Source organism: Henckelia pumila, chromosome 2, assembly GCF_033568475.1.
Source record: "Henckelia pumila isolate YLH828 chromosome 2, ASM3356847v2, whole genome shotgun sequence".
Classification (NCBI taxonomy): domain Eukaryota; kingdom Viridiplantae; phylum Streptophyta; class Magnoliopsida; order Lamiales; family Gesneriaceae; genus Henckelia; species Henckelia pumila.
The window spans coordinates 157255129-157273409 of NC_133121.1; the positions used below are offsets into that span (position 1 = coordinate 157255129).

At 35.9% G+C, this 18281-nt stretch overlaps 1 protein-coding gene across 1 annotated transcript; it reads right to left on the bottom strand.

Annotated features, from left to right (window-relative positions):
* Nucleotides 1-12518: 12518 nt before the first annotated feature.
* Nucleotides 12519-15743, bottom strand: LOC140884018 (triacylglycerol lipase OBL1). Its single transcript, XM_073290680.1, has 5 exons — nucleotides 15221-15743; nucleotides 13931-14157; nucleotides 13803-13836; nucleotides 13035-13714; nucleotides 12519-12947 (listed from the first exon to the last, which is right to left on the bottom strand). Exons 1-5 carry the CDS (start codon nucleotides 15594-15596, stop codon nucleotides 12705-12707), a joined length of 1560 nt encoding a protein of 519 aa, XP_073146781.1. The 5' UTR covers nucleotides 15597-15743; the 3' UTR covers nucleotides 12519-12704.
* Between the last annotated feature and the right edge of the window lie 2538 nt (nucleotides 15744-18281).

Sequence of the window (18281 nt, forward strand, 5' to 3'; positions counted from 1 at the left end):
TCGGTGCTCTGCCTTGACCTGCTGACACACGAAATATCTAGAAACATATAGATACACACTTCTTTTCATTCATTTCCACCAGAACCTAGTATACAAATCCTTGTACATCTTGTTTCTCCTCGGATGAATACTCAACTTAGAACGATGAGCCTGGGATAAAATCTCCTCCCTCAAAGTATCATCCTCTGGAACAACAATACGACCAGATAAACAAAGAAAACCATCTGACTGATAGTGGAATTTAGACGAACTATCATCCCTGGCTAAACGAGCCAAACGCTGGGTCTTCGGATCAGCCATCTGAGCGTCTCGAATCCGAGAATACAAAGCAGGCTCAGATAAGATCGCAAACATCTGGATACTCTGCATACCTTTCTTATGCTTGAAGGTATACCCAGAAAAACAACAATATTCAATTGCACTTGCCACAGAACAAGTCTGTAGTGCAGACACTTGCACCTTGCGACTTAAAGCATCAGCATTGAGATTAGCAGCTCCTGGATGGTACTTAATTTCACAGTCATAATCCTTAAGCAAATTCATCCAACGTCTCTGTCTCACGTTCAATTTTGCCTGAGTAAACAAATACTTGAGATTTTTGTGGTCTGTGAAGATCTCAAATCTTTCTCCATAAAGATAATGATGCCAGATTTTCAACGCAAATACAATAGCTGATAACTCAAGATCATGGACTGGGTAGTTATTTTCGTGAACTTTTAACTGTCTAGAGGCGTATGCAATCACATGCCCATTCTGAGTCAGGACACATCCCAGTCCCTGAAGAGAAGCATCCGTGTACACTACATACCCTCCAGACCCAGACGGTAAAGCCAACATAGGCGCAAAAGTCAACCGTCTACGAAGTTTACAAAAATTTTCTTCACATTCTGAGGACCACTCAAAATTTACGCCCTTTCGAGTAAGTTGTGTCAAAGGTCGAGCTAGCTGCGAGAAATTCACGATAAAACGACGATAATATCCTGCTAGACCCAGAAAACTACGGATCTCAGCTCCCTTTGTTGGACGCGACCATTTCATTACTGCCTCAATCTTGCTCGGATCTACAGACACTCATCCCTTGATATAATGTGGCCAAAAAATACCACCTGATCCATCCAAAACTCACACTTACTCATCTTAGCGTACAACTGTCTATTCCTCAGAGTCTGCAACACCAGCCTCAAATGATATGCGTGCTCATTCACATCATGTGAATACACCAAGATATCATCAATAAATACAACAATGAACTTGTCCAAAAATTCTCGGAATACTCGATTCATCAGATCCATGAATACAGCCGGTGCATTAGTCAACCCAAATGGCATTTCTAAGAAATCATAATGCCCGTACCTGGTTCTAAATGCTGTCTTGGCTATATCTTGATCTCGGACTTGCATCTGATGATATCTCGATCTCAAATCAATCTTCGAGTAGACTGAAGTACCCTGCAACTAATCAAAAAGATCATCTATACGAGGCAAAATATACTTATTCTTGATTGTTACCCTATTCAACTGGCGATAGTCAATGCACAGATGCATAGACCCATCTTTTTTCTTCACGAACAGAACAGGTGCTCCCCAAGGAGAAACACTAGGACGAATGTAACCCTTGTCCAACAGATCCTGAAGCTGCTGCTTCAAATCATGCATCTCTGACGGAGCCAGACGATACGGTGCTCGAGAAATAGGCGAAGTACCTGGCATCAGCACTATGCCAAACTCAACTTCACGCACTGGAGGAAATCCTGGAATCTCATTTGGAAATACATTTGGAAATTCATTCACAATAGGAATAGCTTCTATAACAACACTTCCAGCGAATTTATCAACTGCATAGATGAGGTAGCCTTCCGCGCTAGATTCCAAAGCTCGACAAGCTTTCAAAGCTGATACCAATGGCATCTGAGGTCGCGCTCCCTCACCATAAAAGAACCAGCTATCATCGCCAACCGGATGAAATTTTACCAATCTCTGGTAACAATCCACTGAAGCTCGATACGTAGTTAACACATCAATTCCCAAAATGCAATCGAAATCCTCCATTGTTAATATCATGAGATTCACCATCAAGACATTCCCTTCGAACTCTAAAGGGCAACCCATCACTAGATGCTTAGCCGATACAGACTGACCCATCGGGGTAGAAACAACAACCACTGTGTCTAGTGAAATGTATGGCAACTTATATCTCTTAACAAAATGTGCAGATATGAAAGAATGAGATGCACCAGTGTCAATGAGTGCAAAAGCAGGTATATCAAATAACAAGAACGTACCTGCTATAACTTTCTCATTCTCATCCACCGCCTGATCATGTCTCAAGGCAAACACTTGACTGGAAGTACGAGGTTTCAAATTAGAACCCCCTGTCGACTGTCCCTGTGGCCTCTGCTGCACTGAAGCCTGAGAACCATAACCAGCTCCCTTGGCCTGTGGACAATCCTTCTTCAGGTGGCCAATTTCCCCGCATCGAAAACACGCCCCTGAAACCTTCCGACACCTGTTGGCAGGATGATTCCCACCACAATGATTGCAAGGACCTTGATTCTTTATGCCGAAACACATCACCTCCCCTGATCCTGAGGAAGAAGAAGTAGAACTAGACTTCTTGAATGACTGAGCACGGGGACCCAAGGAACTCGCGGGTCTAGATGAGTAGAAGGATCTGTTACGGCGGATTCTGTCCTCTGCCTGGTGACATCGGCTCACTAATCCCTCGTAAGTCATGTTATCTCCCACAGCAACTTGGCCATGAATCTTCGGATTTAGGCCTTGAAGGAACAGATTATACTTCGCCTCTGTGCTATCAGAAATATGGGGGCAATAGGGCAGTAACTCAAAGAACTTCAACTGGTATTCCTCGATCGACATCGATCCCTGTCGCAAGCCCAGCAACTCAATTGTCTTCATCTGTCGGGGAGCAGGAGGAAAATACAGCTTTTGAAAAGCCATGCGGAACTCATCCCAGGTAGCAACTCCTCGGGCTGCAATAAAAGGGGCAGAAGTAGAATCCCACCACTTCCGAGCTCGTCCTTCGACCAGGAAATCAAGAGTATCCATCCGCTGCTCCTCAGTGCATCGGAACTCCCGGAAACAAACTTCCATATGTCGTAGCCAGTTCCCCGCATCCTCCGGTGACTCTCCTCCGACTAAAGGTTTTGGACCCATCTGCATAAACCTATGCATGCTGAAACGCCTGCGATCATCATGGTGATGGTGATGATGGCCCCAACAATGTTCTCGATCGTCCTGATCACCCCAGCGTCCACCTATGCTTCCATGACTACTCTCGTCACCATGACCAGCCATCTACACGATGATTAAAGGTTAAACCCAATTCCAACAATCTACATCCCAAGATTACTATGCATGCTCTGATACCATAAATGTAGTGACCCGCACCGTGATTACCTACTAATCAAATGCTTAAGCATGCATTTAACTTAATTAAATAAATCAAAAATTAAACAGCGAAAAACTTAAACAACAATAAAATATTTTTTACAACCATATCGAATAAAATCCAGTGTATTAACCCAAATACAACTGAAACAAAAGCCTAGACAAAGCCCTGCTGGTCATCCAACGTCTAAGCCCTCCTGGAACCACCCGCATCGTCCAGCCGCAGACCTGCCCCGTGGAATAGGATGTCCAGATAAAACAAAGTATGGGACGTTAACATGATAAGCTCAGTACGAGAGTATGACTATACGGTGTTATGTGTGCATGTATGCAAGTGAATTGGATACCAAGACTCTCAGGTCAAGAAACATGCTCAAAGACCAGGCCCAGGGTATATAGCATGCTGCGCCGTTGCCTCAGGAGGTGACTCATATACCTAGTGGATAATGGTGACCTGATACTAGTACAAGTGTCCAACCATCACGGTGACCTAATACAAGACTTATGTATCCAACCATCCACAAACTCGTAGGGTGGGCGCCCTACTACAGGATACCTCTAAGGTAAAGGCTCAATATGCTCATGTATGCAACATACATTCATGACATGCTGTATATAAAGGCATATAAAATATGCAATCACATAATCCATGCAAACACATAATACATGCATACTCAATCTGGATATCTCGAATAATACTTCCGTACCTCATAAACTAGGCAAGCTAGACCAGCACTATGTCCAAGCCTATAATCCGCACTACAATGCAAAGTACTAATGCATTATAATCTTATTCTAAAAGCCTTAACTACGCTATAGCATACTCCCTATTTACTATAAGGAGTTAAAGCTATACCTGCGTCCGTCGTCAGCCCGCTGATGACGACTGCCCCAGAACTTGGGCACCTCTTCGTAGCAACCCCGGAGTGCCTTGCCAACCTCCAGAACAAGCCTAGGAAGGCTGGAAACACCCCAAAACCCCTAAAACTAAGCAGAAACCGAGAGAGAAGAGATGATTTTGGTGTGAAAATGTGGCTCTCGGAACCCTATTTATAGGCGGAGAACGTTGCATCCGTTCTAGGAACGTTGCGTCCGTTCTAGGAACGTTGCGTCCGTTCTCCACCTGTCATGCCTCACGTCGATCCAATTTCATGAAAATCGAACATCTGTCCCTGACAGGGAATGTTGCGTCCGTTGGTGGTTCGTTGCGTCCGTTCGGCATCGGACGCAACGTTCTGCTTCGGATGCAACATTCTCGTTTGGCTTCTTCTGGACTGTCTGAGATCCCCGGGACCTTTCCTATCATTTTTGGACGTTTCGGATCTGATTTTCCACTTAGTTTCACCAAATAAGGACTCCTTAAACATGTTTTGACACTTTTAAAATTATATGTCATTTTTTAACATGTTTAAAATCACTTAATCTTGTAAAATAGAACCGGGCTACTACAGCTTCTGTCACTAGTATATATTGTCGTTGCTCTAAATAAATCTAAAATATTTCTCTTCAAAGCTCCAACCTTTCTCACCACTTTTAAAACTTGACATTTACTCCTACACGAGTCTGTTTCACCAAAATAATATCATCTACAAACAACACACACCAAAGCACCATCTTCTAGTATGAGTGAAGAAGTAAGAAAACGAGAGACTAATAATTGGCACTAATGATCTATGAAATAGATCTTATAAGAACCCTAAAGTTGTGGCTTGAGCAAGTACTCCTTAAAATGAGGAAATAAATGAAGAGCGTAAATGTGAGAAATAATTCTTGCAAAGAATGTTTTTCTTAGAGCTTAAATGTGAGAAAGAATTCTTGTAAAGAATGTTTTTCTTAGAGTCTTGGTGACATTAATGAAGTTCTCACTTCGTATTTTATAGAGAAAGAATTCAACGAGTATAGAATCCTGATGAGTGGTTTCCTTTTCTCCTATTCCTCTGTTCGAAATTTCTTTCTTGTGAAGAATTTCTTCTATTCGATTGCAGAGACAAGACAAATTTATGCGATTGATCGACAGGAGCTTCAACATAAAATGTTCAAAGTGAGGTATAATTTTTTTTTTATCTATTTTAAATTAATGTATATCAATCTAAAAATTAAATTTAATTAAATTGTAATCATCATATTTGTGACGGATGCAGATTTCATATATGGAGTTGATTTCGAATAATAATGATTAAAAATATAAATGACTTAGAACAAAATTATAGTGACTTCATAGAAAAAATCGTGTCATTTATAAATATCTACATATTTAAAAATGTTCGTCCATCCTTAATTCTTGAAAAATTATCCTTGTCATTCTGATTTGATATACCAGTAACCAATATTATATGAATTACCCTTGCATTAGATTGTGTTAATTCTTATTAACCCAAATGTTACCAAAATCAAGTAGTTATGTTATACATTTTTTTTTTTACATTATTGACACGAATTATCTTCAAAAAAATTAGTTTCATATACATTTTCGCATGTTGAATTATTTCTCTTCTTTATTTGTTTTCTGAAATCAATTCCTATTTACACTTGAAGTTTATTTTTATAGTTCTTGTAATGAATTTGTTACACTCAAGTAGTAGTGGAGTAGAAACATATTTCTACCATTTGCGAACATGGCCTTCCAAAAGGAAATTCACGGCCTCTAGGAGTTGTTCTTCAATAGTGTTGAACACTCGAAAGCAACCCTCAATGCGCTCCAACCAATCCTCTTTCACCTCAACTGACTCTCCGCCTACCAGTATCTTAGTTCCCGTTTGGATGAACCTATGCATGTCAAAGTGATGACGACCCTCGTGGTGATGGTGTCGATGCTCTCGGTGGCGATTGCGGCCCTCATCATCACCCCATCGGCCCACACTCTCGTGACTGCTCTCGTTATCTCGTCCTGCCATCTACAAGACACAACGAAAATCAACCCCAACGGAAGGTTCTATATACCAAAAATCTAATGTATGCAATGATACCATAAATGTAGTGACCCGCACCGAAATTACCTACTAAATCAAATCCTAAGCATGAAATTATATATTAATTAACAATAATCAGATAAATCAGCAGAAACTAAAATACATCAACCCAAATTCAAAAAAATCGGTTATAATATTGGTTAAGGTACAACCATATTGAATAAGTGTATCAAATACAATCCCAAATAAAACAACCAAACCAATTAACGAGCAACTCAACGGCGCTGCTCCTCGCCTCGGGGCTTATTCCTGCCTGCGTTATCCAACTTGAGGCGTGCCTCGCAAAATGGGGTGTCCAAGATGAAAACAAGGACGTGAGCACTAACGTTAAGTACAATAAATATGAGTATACAAACTTATATGTGTATGTATATGACATGAACTGGGTAACTAGATCAACAGAGAAAACTAATGCTCATGGAGGTGCTAGAGTGCATAGTACCAACTCGGAAATACCTCTCTGGATAACTAGCACAATCATCCGGACGTGGATCTGGACATATCTTGAAAACATCACAACCCTCCATGCCCGTCGGCCATGTGACTCATGATGTCCAATCGTCCACAAACTAGGGATGATCAACCCTTCTAAACATTGCTATCTCAAAGAAGATTTGGCTCAACGTGATACATGGACATGTAACATATGAACAGTAATACATGCATATCATGACATATAAAATGCAACACATAAGATGCATACTCAGCTGGGTATCTCCGTCAGTACTTACATACCTCTATAGGTTAAGTCTAGGTGAAAAACCTAGTATCCAAGTCTATACTCAAATATATACCATATCACATATATCATTCTAAGAACCTTAACTAAGCTAATAGATACTTCCAAACTTATCAAGGATCTCGAAGTAGTGAGGGAGATGAAGTTATCTGCGATGGTATTCTTGAAGTCTTTGAAGTCAGCACCAACACATCAATTTTATGACCAATTTGTTTTTGAGCTTGGATCAGTGAGGTACGGAAGAAGCAATCGCATTTGCTGTGTCCATTGCTTTGCTAAGTCTGGAGATCTGAATTTGAAGTTTTCATACCTCATTTGTTAAGAAATCTACTAGACTGCCAACATGAAGATTATTCTAAGATTGCTCTGTCCTCATGGATGAACAATCATAGTAAGAGCTGACAAAGTAACTTCAATTGTGTCCAAAATAGCATCTAAGCCAGGAGAGTAGGCATCCTCAGACATCTCTTCATCAGACTGATTTGAAGTTGTGCCAGATGGTCAAGCCTTCCCTGTGCTTATTTTCTTTCCCTTTTGTAGAAGAATGTCATCAGTCTCTATTTCCACTGAAAACTTCTCAACTTCAGGTTCAGTCGAGCGCTGTCTGGTATCTGTTTCATCAGTGTGACCTGCTGCTCTGTGTGAGTCTCATGGTCTTTCTCTTGCTCAGTTTTCATTGCCTTATTCATCAAACCTTCTGATTCATCCCTTGCTTTCTCGGTTGCTTGTTCACCTTGTTCAGTCTCAGTTTCTTGTCTATGTTCCTTTTCAGAATTTTTGATTTGATCACCAGTTGTATCTAGTTCTTTTGGTTCCTCAATTTCCTTGTGTTCAACTTCTTCAGATTTTTGATCTTGCTTGGTTTTAGTTTCTATTTCCTCAATTTTTTTCAGTGTCAACTTCTTCCAATTATTCAATTTCTGGCTCAATTCTTGACTGATGTAATTCATACTTCAAGTCGACGCGTTCTCGAGAAGTGACTTCATATTAAGTTGTAACTTCAAACACTGGCATCTGTTCTTTGAACATGGAAGGTTCTTCTTCCACTTCAATTTCCAATACTTGGCTACTATCAGCTGTTGTAGTCTACTCAATTTATGTGGTGGCAGTTTTCAAGACAGAATTAATGTTGAGTGATACTGGCTCTTCAGGGGGAGTTAGTTGTTTCTTTGGATTAGTTACAAAATCCGGCATGACTGAGCTTGGACCAACAACAGAAATAGGAATAGCAGTCACTATTTGTAAGGCCCAAAAATATTAATTTATTAATTACAAAATTTGAGATTTAAATTGCGAATATGAAAAAATATTAATTTGAGAATTTATGGACTTAGAGATTTAAATTTCGGGTCGTAAATATTTAATTTGAGGATTTACGGATTTTAAGATTTTAATATCCGAAATTATTAAATTAAAAGATTAGAATATTTGAATTGATTATTTATGAGATTTAAGATTTCAATTATGAGTTTGGATATTCGAAGAATTTATTTTGAGGATGATATTCGAGCAGGGACTAATTTGCAAATATTGAGAAGTTTAAGGACTAAAATGCGATAAGGTCCGAAATAATTTAATTTTAATTCGAAAATATTTAATTTGAGAATATTTAGAGTTTAGAATTAAATTCTACTATTCTTAAATTACTTAGAATTGAAATTGAATTAAATCGCTTGTTCGGGGACTGATTTGCAATTATGCACAAGCTTTGGGACTAAACTACAATTTTTCATGCAAGTGGGATTTATATTGTGTAAAGCATGTATACACGTGTAAATATCATTCCCACATTCAGAAAGTGGCCGAGAAGGAGGATGAAATATTTACTTAGCCATTTTCAACATTTCAAGTTTCGGTAGAAATTAATCCGCCCGATAGAATTTTTGATTGATCGTATATTTGCGATCACAGCTCTGCGTGCTACGTTTTGACATAAGTTTGAAGAAGTTCTACCATGTTTGAATTTTATGATATTGTTAGAATTAAGATTTGATTGAATAATCATGTTCTAGTATATACGACGATAGTATATCTCAAACGGATCGAGAAAAGATCGTCGTTTGAACATGTTTATGATTTTTGAAAGATTTTTCTCAATTCTAAATTTTTGGGGGCTGTGTTGAACGTGTATTTCTGTTGAAGTGGTGATGATTATGAGTTTACATGATTTATTATATGATGTTTATGCTTTTGAATTTATCGAATTCGAATCGTTACACCGCCGGTTTGAATTCCAGTCACTTGATTAAGATTTGAAGTTGAATAAGTTTGAGAAGATTGAAATGATATTGAGAGTTGATATTGAGGTTTATATCAATGTATGTCAGATTGGAATTAAAGAGTATCGAGCTCAAGTCGAAGAATTTGAGTCGGCAAGATGTTAAGATCAGGATTGAATTAAAAAAAGCTTGATCTAATAATAAGCAGAATTTGATGGCATATTTGACTAGCCTTGTGTTGATCAGCAATTGCCAGAGTTTTTAAAGATTTCAGATGTTTGAATCAAGATCAAAGGTATGAATCGACATTATCCTCGTCAGGTAGAACAACTCGAGAACGTGGTGGTCTCCGAGTTTTTCTCAGCCTCCGAACCAACCATGTACACTTCATTGCTTCCAAAGTAGGGGTTCGGATCTTCCGAACTACCCTACTTCCGAATATGAACAAGGGCTTGGTTCGGTACTTCCGAACGAGTCTTCAGATCTTCCAATCTCTAAAATGAATTCAACGTCCAGAATTAATATTTTAATCTTATTTAATCCTTTGATTTGTTTAGTTAGTAACCCTTAATCGTGTTTAATATTTAATTATCTTAAATAAGGGTACAAGTTACTAAAGATAGAACCCTTGATAATTGGCTTGCATATGAAAATAAGATAGTCTGACTGAAATTAATTGACATAAATTTATTTATTGATGTTCATAGTTCGGTGATTTGAATAACTCCTATGTCCACCCCTCTTCCTTTTGGAAATGATATTTACTAGAAGACTTTGGAAGTTACAAATCTTGTAAAATCTTAGTTCATTTTAAGTGTTAACACTGCCTAACTGAAACTTCTAGCATACTGCTTTACAACATGATCAGTTTACTTTTCAACAAATTTTTCAGATAATTCTTGGCACAAAATTGATCCTCAATAATTTGAATAAACTTTGAAGAGTTAGTGTAGTGACCCGTATCCAGAATTAATGAATAAATGGTAATTACTCGAGTAAACATGTTTTGATTAAGTAAAACATGATTAAGAGATTTCTTAATGGGTCTAAGGAGTTCTGAAATGGATCCAGAACACTCGAAAATAGCCGAAAGGATTCCCGAGTCTTCGGAGAGATCGGAGGTTCCGAACACAGTTCGGAAGGTCCGAACAAGATCGGAGCCATTGTTCCATGTTCGGAGACTCTGTTGAGTTTGGAAGATCCGAACTCATATTGGAAGCTCCGATCGGATACAGGGCCAGATGTCGGAAATATTATGAAAGCAATGACTTCAAGAATATCGGAAGCTCCGAAGAGGTGATCGGAGGCTTTGATTGGCTGTCGGAAACCATACATTGCTTGACACGTGGTTGGCTAAGAGGGTTTGGAAGCAGGGAATCGGATGCTCCGATCGGATCGAAAGCTCCGAACGTGCGATCAAAGGTTCCGATCAATGTCTATAAATATGGGGTCCGATAGCTCATTTCCTTGCTTATTTCCAATTCCTTTCTCTCTCATTCTAGCTCATTTTAAGGGCTTTGGGGGCTCTTATTTAAGAATAGGAGTTGGCGAACAGTGTCCGGAGCAGTAGCGGAGCTATTGCGGAGTTGTGCATAAGTTTTGGGGCTGTTAAGGCTTTTAGAGCATTTTTAGTGATGCATGAGTATTTTGCATTGTAAACTTGTAGTGATGGGTGGTAGGCTTGGAACCTAGATGGATGCTCTTAGGACTACCTTAGTGAGATACGTAAGTACCGACTGAGATGGCCAGCATGATATATGATCTTATATGTTGCATTTGTATGTGCTTTGTTTATACCATGTTTTACTGTTTTAGCACATGCATGATTTATACCAGACTGCATCTCGAGAGAAGTGAGTCGAGTGTATTGGGGAGGCTCAGCCCCCCACGGTTTTGTATATCACTGGGAGACGCGCCGCGACGGCGGGGATGACGCTACAGTGATAGGGGAGTATACGAGTACCCCGCGGACTAGCTTTCCATCACGGTACTGTATATTTATTGGCGCCCCTGAGCAGACTGTTTTACTAGGGTTTTAAATCCATTTACATGTTGCATATATGTTTATATATCATTGCTTCCGTACTGAGCGTAGTCACTCACGTCCAGTGTTTTCTGTATGTCTGGACACCCCATTTGATGGGGCAGGTGCAGGTATAGGTAGTACACCCAGCGACTTGGAGTAGTCGGTGACCAGAGAGGACAACAAGATTAGTTGTAGGTTTTATTATTGGTAAGATTTATTCGATGGGGTTGTATATCGAATTTATTTAACCGGTTGTATTCTTCCGGTCAACATTTATTTAAGCTTTCCATATTGTATTCTGATTAATGTAAATTGCATGCTTAATTAAGCTTTAATTCTCTGATTAGTAGTGGATCCGGGTTGAATCGCTACAGTTAATACTTGATTGCTTTGATTAGTTAGGCTCTTGAATACTAGAAGTTCACACAATAGCACAGATAACAAAAGTTGGTAGCCTGACTCATTTTCCTTCTATTTATAGAAATTTGAAATAACCGTCACTGAAATAAAAAAATTAGTCGTCCCAAAAATATTCTCTGTTAAATCTGTCTTTGTCCGCGTCATCAGTTGTTTTTTTTGGCAATAATACAATATGTAATGGTTATGGATTACTTAAATTCGGTGAAGTACGAAAAACTTTGTCCAAATCCAACTGTAATTCTGAGATAGACTGATGTTCTTCGATTTTGACAAGGATTTATATAACTCAAAAAATAAGTTAAAGTTCAGTTCGCCCATTCGATTATTCAGTCACGACCTAAATCTTTATCCAGTTTAGTAATACAATTTAGTTAGACTTAATTATTTTAGTTCAGTTATCCAGTTCAATTTGACTGAACACAATTTTTGCGTTAATATTTATTTACATACCAAAATTTAATTAATTAACATACCAAAAACTTAATTAATCCAACAATTACTTACAATTGTGTATTCAACCCGGAATTTTTAAGAATTTTTTTTAAAAAAATATGTAAAACTCGCGTGCAAGTCGTTAAATTTATAGAAAATGGATCATACAAATCAATTCTTTAATTATATAATTGTATGGATGCAATAGATGATTTGCTCGACCTCATAGCTAGTATATAACTTTTAGTCATCAAAATCCTTGAAATGAATCGGATGGTGTAAAGAATAAGCCGGAGATGAGCATAACAATATTCAAAACCCAGCAAATCAAGGAAATAATAAATGTATTCTTGGGACAAACCCCAATTATTGGTACATTAATGTTGAAAACATCAAATAGCCACCACCATCTACCTGGTTAAACAACTACTTCATAAAAAAAATATTTTCTGTCCGGTCTGGTATTGAACTCGTTTCAATGTGTTATATCGATCAGATGGATCGCAACCTTCCAAGGCGTACCGAGTTCACGTAATCTAGTGGGCTGTGATCAGAGAGTCCTGGGAGTCCTAGTCCTACTACCCTCAGCAAAAATGATTCCCAGCTCTCTCTATATTCAGGTCCAAGCACGCAACCAAGTATGAAACTTCTGAACAATTCCCATGCAGCATTCAGATACTCTGGAATTAGGAATAGCATACCGAAGTAATTTCTGTTGGGCTCTTCTGTAAGAATCTGCACATCATCAATATAATGTAGATGCATCAAGAGTTATGCTTCAAGGTTCCATAGAAACTAAGTAGGAGAGTTGGTGATTCTTACTTGCTCGTTGTAGAGGCTATCATAATACAGGCAGATGCCAAAATGCTTGTACAAGAAGGTTTTGTTGTCATAAGGTAATCGCGGAACAAGATCATTGCAGTATACAACCCTGAAGTATTTGGCCCCAGGATGTTCTAGATGAGCTTCCATATACCGTCCCAACTTTCTGTTACCCACCCTTGGCTGTCCATATGTGTAAATAGCCAATAAACGCTGCATCAGTTCCGTCTCCTCATGTAGGACAAGAACGGTTGGGAACAATATAGCCAAGGCCCCTCCCAAACTATGCCCTGTAACCACAAATTGTGCATTCTTGTGCTCTTTTAGTAAGTCATGGAGTTTACCTCTGACAGCATAGTATGCTGTCATCTCTACCATTTCTGGTATTAGCTTCTTCTTAGCATCATTAGGCTCTTCTGTAAAAGTTGGGTATATGCCTTTTTCTTGTAGTTGTTGGTGAAACGTGGAGGGGTTAACTCTATCACCCAAACCTAAGGCCTCCAAAAAACCCATATGAACTTTTCCCAGTTTTGGTATCTCGTACCAAGAGTAGTCGAAATCGGTGATCCAGTCATCGGCATCGAACGGCTCTGTTCCACGAAAACTGATGAGTATCAGATTTGCATCTATTGGCTTGTCACACATGATGAAAACTTGGGTGGACCTCTCTTTCTGATAATCTGATGCAAAAAACCGGGTGGAACAATCATGAGATATCAGAAATTATTTTAATATGAAACTATCGAGTTTATGTTTATTATTTCTTACCATTCCAGCAGTTGTAGAATTCAACAAAATGCATCTGGAAACAAATACACAAGATCATATATGTTATTACCAATAAATGAGTATCACTCAATTATTTACAAGAAAGATTTTTGGGCGAGGGATCCAACCTTCCAATGTAGATTTACAACATTTCGAACAACCTTAGCATTCTCATAAGCCAGTTTTGAAGCCATCATACATAGATCCATCAGAGCCCGATTTCCAATATCCGTTATCCAATTTTTCCTCTCAGCATCGGGCAACATCTCAATGTTGTATAGGTCTATACGTCCATCTATATGTCCGATGACACTAATGAATGTTTCCGAGCCTCTTTTTGGCATTATCACACTTCCTGTATAAAGCAGGACAGAAGTCATGAAACATGTCTCGAAGCCAAGAATTTTATATTTCACATAGAATTTCTAGTCTATGTATTGAAAATATTAGACACGGTTTGGAAATAACAAAAATAATTTGAGCATAACATGGATTGAAAATTGACGCAAGAGATAAACTTAATTTTTTTTTTTTAAAAAAAAACAATTTTACAACGCATACAATGATTTTAGAATATGACAATCTTCCATGGACAAAATTTGTAGCTTGTTGAATTGGCTGGTCAAAAAATCACCCGGAGTTCACAATAGTGAAGCTTCTCTTGATTTTTACTCTAAAATATCTTTAAAAACTACGCAAATATGATTTATTAACCTTATTTCGCAATGTAAGATGGTGACTTTATACCTCTACCCTTGTTCGTTCATTAATTTCATGTTGGGCTCTTCGCAATTCCTTTTAATCAAGAACAAACAGATTTTGATATTTTAACCGAATGGTTAGTTACATGTATCAACCTTTTACATCAAAAGGAAAACGATTCAATAGGTTGGTATGAATTTATAAAAAAGATGCAAATTTTTCTCAGTATAGATTATTTTGGACGATGTCATCTTTCAAATTTCTGACTTAATCAAATCATTCTCCAGAAAATTGATTCCGAGAATTAAATACACTAAGCTCATCTACTCGTGAATTAAATTCATTTAATCAATCCATTTCCACTTCATTAACCATAAATCTGTTATTTATTGGTCAAGATTGAGTCAAAACAATATTCAACACCAACTTCCAATTTCTCAACACCACAAGTCTCCGTTCTATACCCATGCCAGCAATATAATACATGTTTGTCCTTTTATCTAAAGCTAGCGAAAAGAATTTGGACGTAGATTCGTGAATATATTTGTTGACCGGCATAAAATTCAAGTCTCCTAACATATAATAATTAGGTAATTTCTCTGCAATGCATTCCACATTCTAACACAGCTATGAGCTATCATAGAACAAACAAAAACACCATAAATGATAAAAACAATGTAAGAAAAGATCAAGGGTTCATAAGCTTAGCATCAAACCTTGAAGAATTTTTCTTATTAATCCCATAAAGTTACCATTGAGAGACAAAAGGTTCAGAAGAAACTCCACAACGTAACCAATCCATTCCATGGGTTTCCCAAGAACTTTAATGATCTTTCTCACTATAATAGACACCACGATGACCCATCTGTGGTCGGGCTTCACGCCACCAACATCTCTAAGAGTAATAGTACTACCATCAACACCTAAACTCTCTTCACCAAATTCACGTCTTTCGATAAACTTTGCGCCACATTCTCGGTTATCAAACACCAAGAACCTCAGCAAGTCCAAAACCCCACCATTTTCAGGCCTTAAAATCAAGAACCCAAAAGCCTCGGAACCGCTAGCATCATTTTCTTCTGCAGTGGCCATTTTCGACTCCCCTTTGTGCACTTACCAAGTGTTAAAGAAAAAATAAAAAAGAAGGGACTTATTTATAGCGTGAGAGAAGATTACGATGAGATTTAGGCAAATGGGTAAAAAAAAAACAGTGAATGTGGTGAATAGATTTGTAGAATATTGAAAATGAGAAAGATTAAATTCAAAAAAAAAAAAAAAGGAAAATGAGAAAGATCACTGATTTGAATTGTGTGCCAGATAATACGGTTGGGGTGGCGGCCGCATGGGGTGACATGCGTCATTTTATGATACGTAAAGAAACCAAGGTCTGTTGCGTCCGACGTAACGCTCTCATTCATTAATTTTTCCTAAATGTGTAAAATTATTCAAGATTTGTTGCCAAACCGCAACATGGGATTATTTTTTTAATTTTTTTCCTTTCATATGTGACCGCAAATCTGACGTCAATATCTTTTCATAAATCTATTTTCTATATAGTGACACTTTTCATTATGAATTTACATATTTATTTTTGTATTTCTTAAACTTTTTTCTCTTAAATATGTGGTTGTTTGAATAATTTAATATGACATTAAATTTTCATGAGCTCCTTTCAATAAATATTCATCGTCTTTTGTGTTTTTTTTTTTGTGTATCATGGACATATTAATTAATGGCTTCAAAGTTTCAAAAAAAAATATTAATGACTTCAAATTGATTATATTTTAGTTTAATTTATTTATTTTAACTTACCTCTTGATCATAAAAATTGTATATCTTTATATACCAATTAGTCAAATAATAATATTTTTATTTATGATTATTTTTTATTTTCTACATTGATGGATATCTATTCTATTTTCTATATAAAAGTTTCATTTTTCATTATAAATTTATATATTTTTCCTTGTATTCCTTAGGGCAGTTTAAGTAATTGAATTTGTTAATTTAGTGTGACATTAAATTTCCATGAGCTCCATTCAATAAATATTCATTGTCAAATTAATGACTTCAATGCTTCAAGAAAAAAATTTAATGACTTCAAATTGATTATATTTTAGTTTTATTTATTTATTTTAACTTATCGCTTCATCATAAAAATTATATATCTTTATATACCAAATCAAAGAATAATATTTTTATTTCTGATTTTTTTGTTAATTTCTAAATTTTTCGGATATCTATTCTATTTTTTCTATATAAAAATGACACTTTTTACTATGAATTTACATATTTGTCCTTGTATTCCTGAAGAATGTTTAAGTAATTTAATTTATTAATTTAGTGTGATATTAAATTCTCAAACTCGTTTCAATAAATATTCATCATTTTTTGTTTTTTTTTTTGTGTATCATGGGCATATTAATTAATGACTTCAAAGTTTCAAGATAAAAAAATTAATGACTTCAAATTGATTATATTTTAATTTTATTTATTTATTTTAACTTAACTTTTGATCATAAAATTTGTATTTCCTTATATACCAATGAGCCAAAAAATAATATTTTTATTTCAAGTTATTTTCTACATTGATGGATATCTATTCTATTTTTTTTAATATAAAAATGGGACTTTTCATTATGAATTTACATATTTTTCTTTGTATTCCTTAGGAATGTTTAAGTTATTTAATTTGTTAATTTAGTGTGACATTAAATTTTCTTGAGCTCGTTTAAATAAATATTCATCGTTTTTTGTGTTTTTTTTTTGTATCATGACATATTAATTAATGACTTCAAAGTTTCATGAAAAACATTAACGACTTTAAATTGATAATATTTTAAATTTAATTATTTATTTAAAATTATCTCTTGATCATAATTTTTTTTATTTTTATATACCAATTAGTCAATGAATAATATTTTTATTTCTGATTTTTTTTTTAATTTTCTACATCGATGGATATCTATTATTCTTTCTCTATAAATATGACAATTTTCATTTTGAATTTACATATTTGTCCTTGTAATCTTTAGGGTTGTTTAAATAATTTAATTTGTTGATTTAGTGGGACATTAAATTTTCATGAGCTCGTTTCAATAATATTCATCTATTTTTTATTTTGTTTTGTGTATAATGACCATATTAATTATTGACTTCAAAGTTTCAAGAAAAAAAACTAATGACTTAAAATTGATTATATTTTAGTTTTATTTTTTTATTTTAACTTACCTTTTGATCATAAAAATTGTATATTTTTATATACCAATGTTTCAAAGAATAATATTTTTATTTCTGATTTTTTTGTTATTTTCCTCATTGATGGATATATATTCTATTTCCTATATAAAAGTGGCACTTTTCATTATGAATTTACATATTTGTCTTTGTATTCCTTAGGACTGTTTAAATAATTTAATTTGTTAATTTATCGTGACATTAAATTTTCATGTGCTCTTTTCAATAAATATTCATCTTATTTTGTTTTGTTTGTGTATCATGACCATATTAATTAATGACTTTAAAATTTTAAGAAAAAAAAATTAATGACTTCAAAATGATTATATTTTAGTTTTATTTATATATTTTAACTTAACTCTCGATCATTAAAATTGTATATCATTATATACCAATTAGTCAAAGAATAATATTTTTATTTTAGACTTTTTTTATTTTCTACATTGATGGATATCTGGCGGATGATTACGGATGATAATAAATCTAGCAAGTGGACTAGGTCAAATAATAGTATATGAACAACAAGTCCAAATATCGATC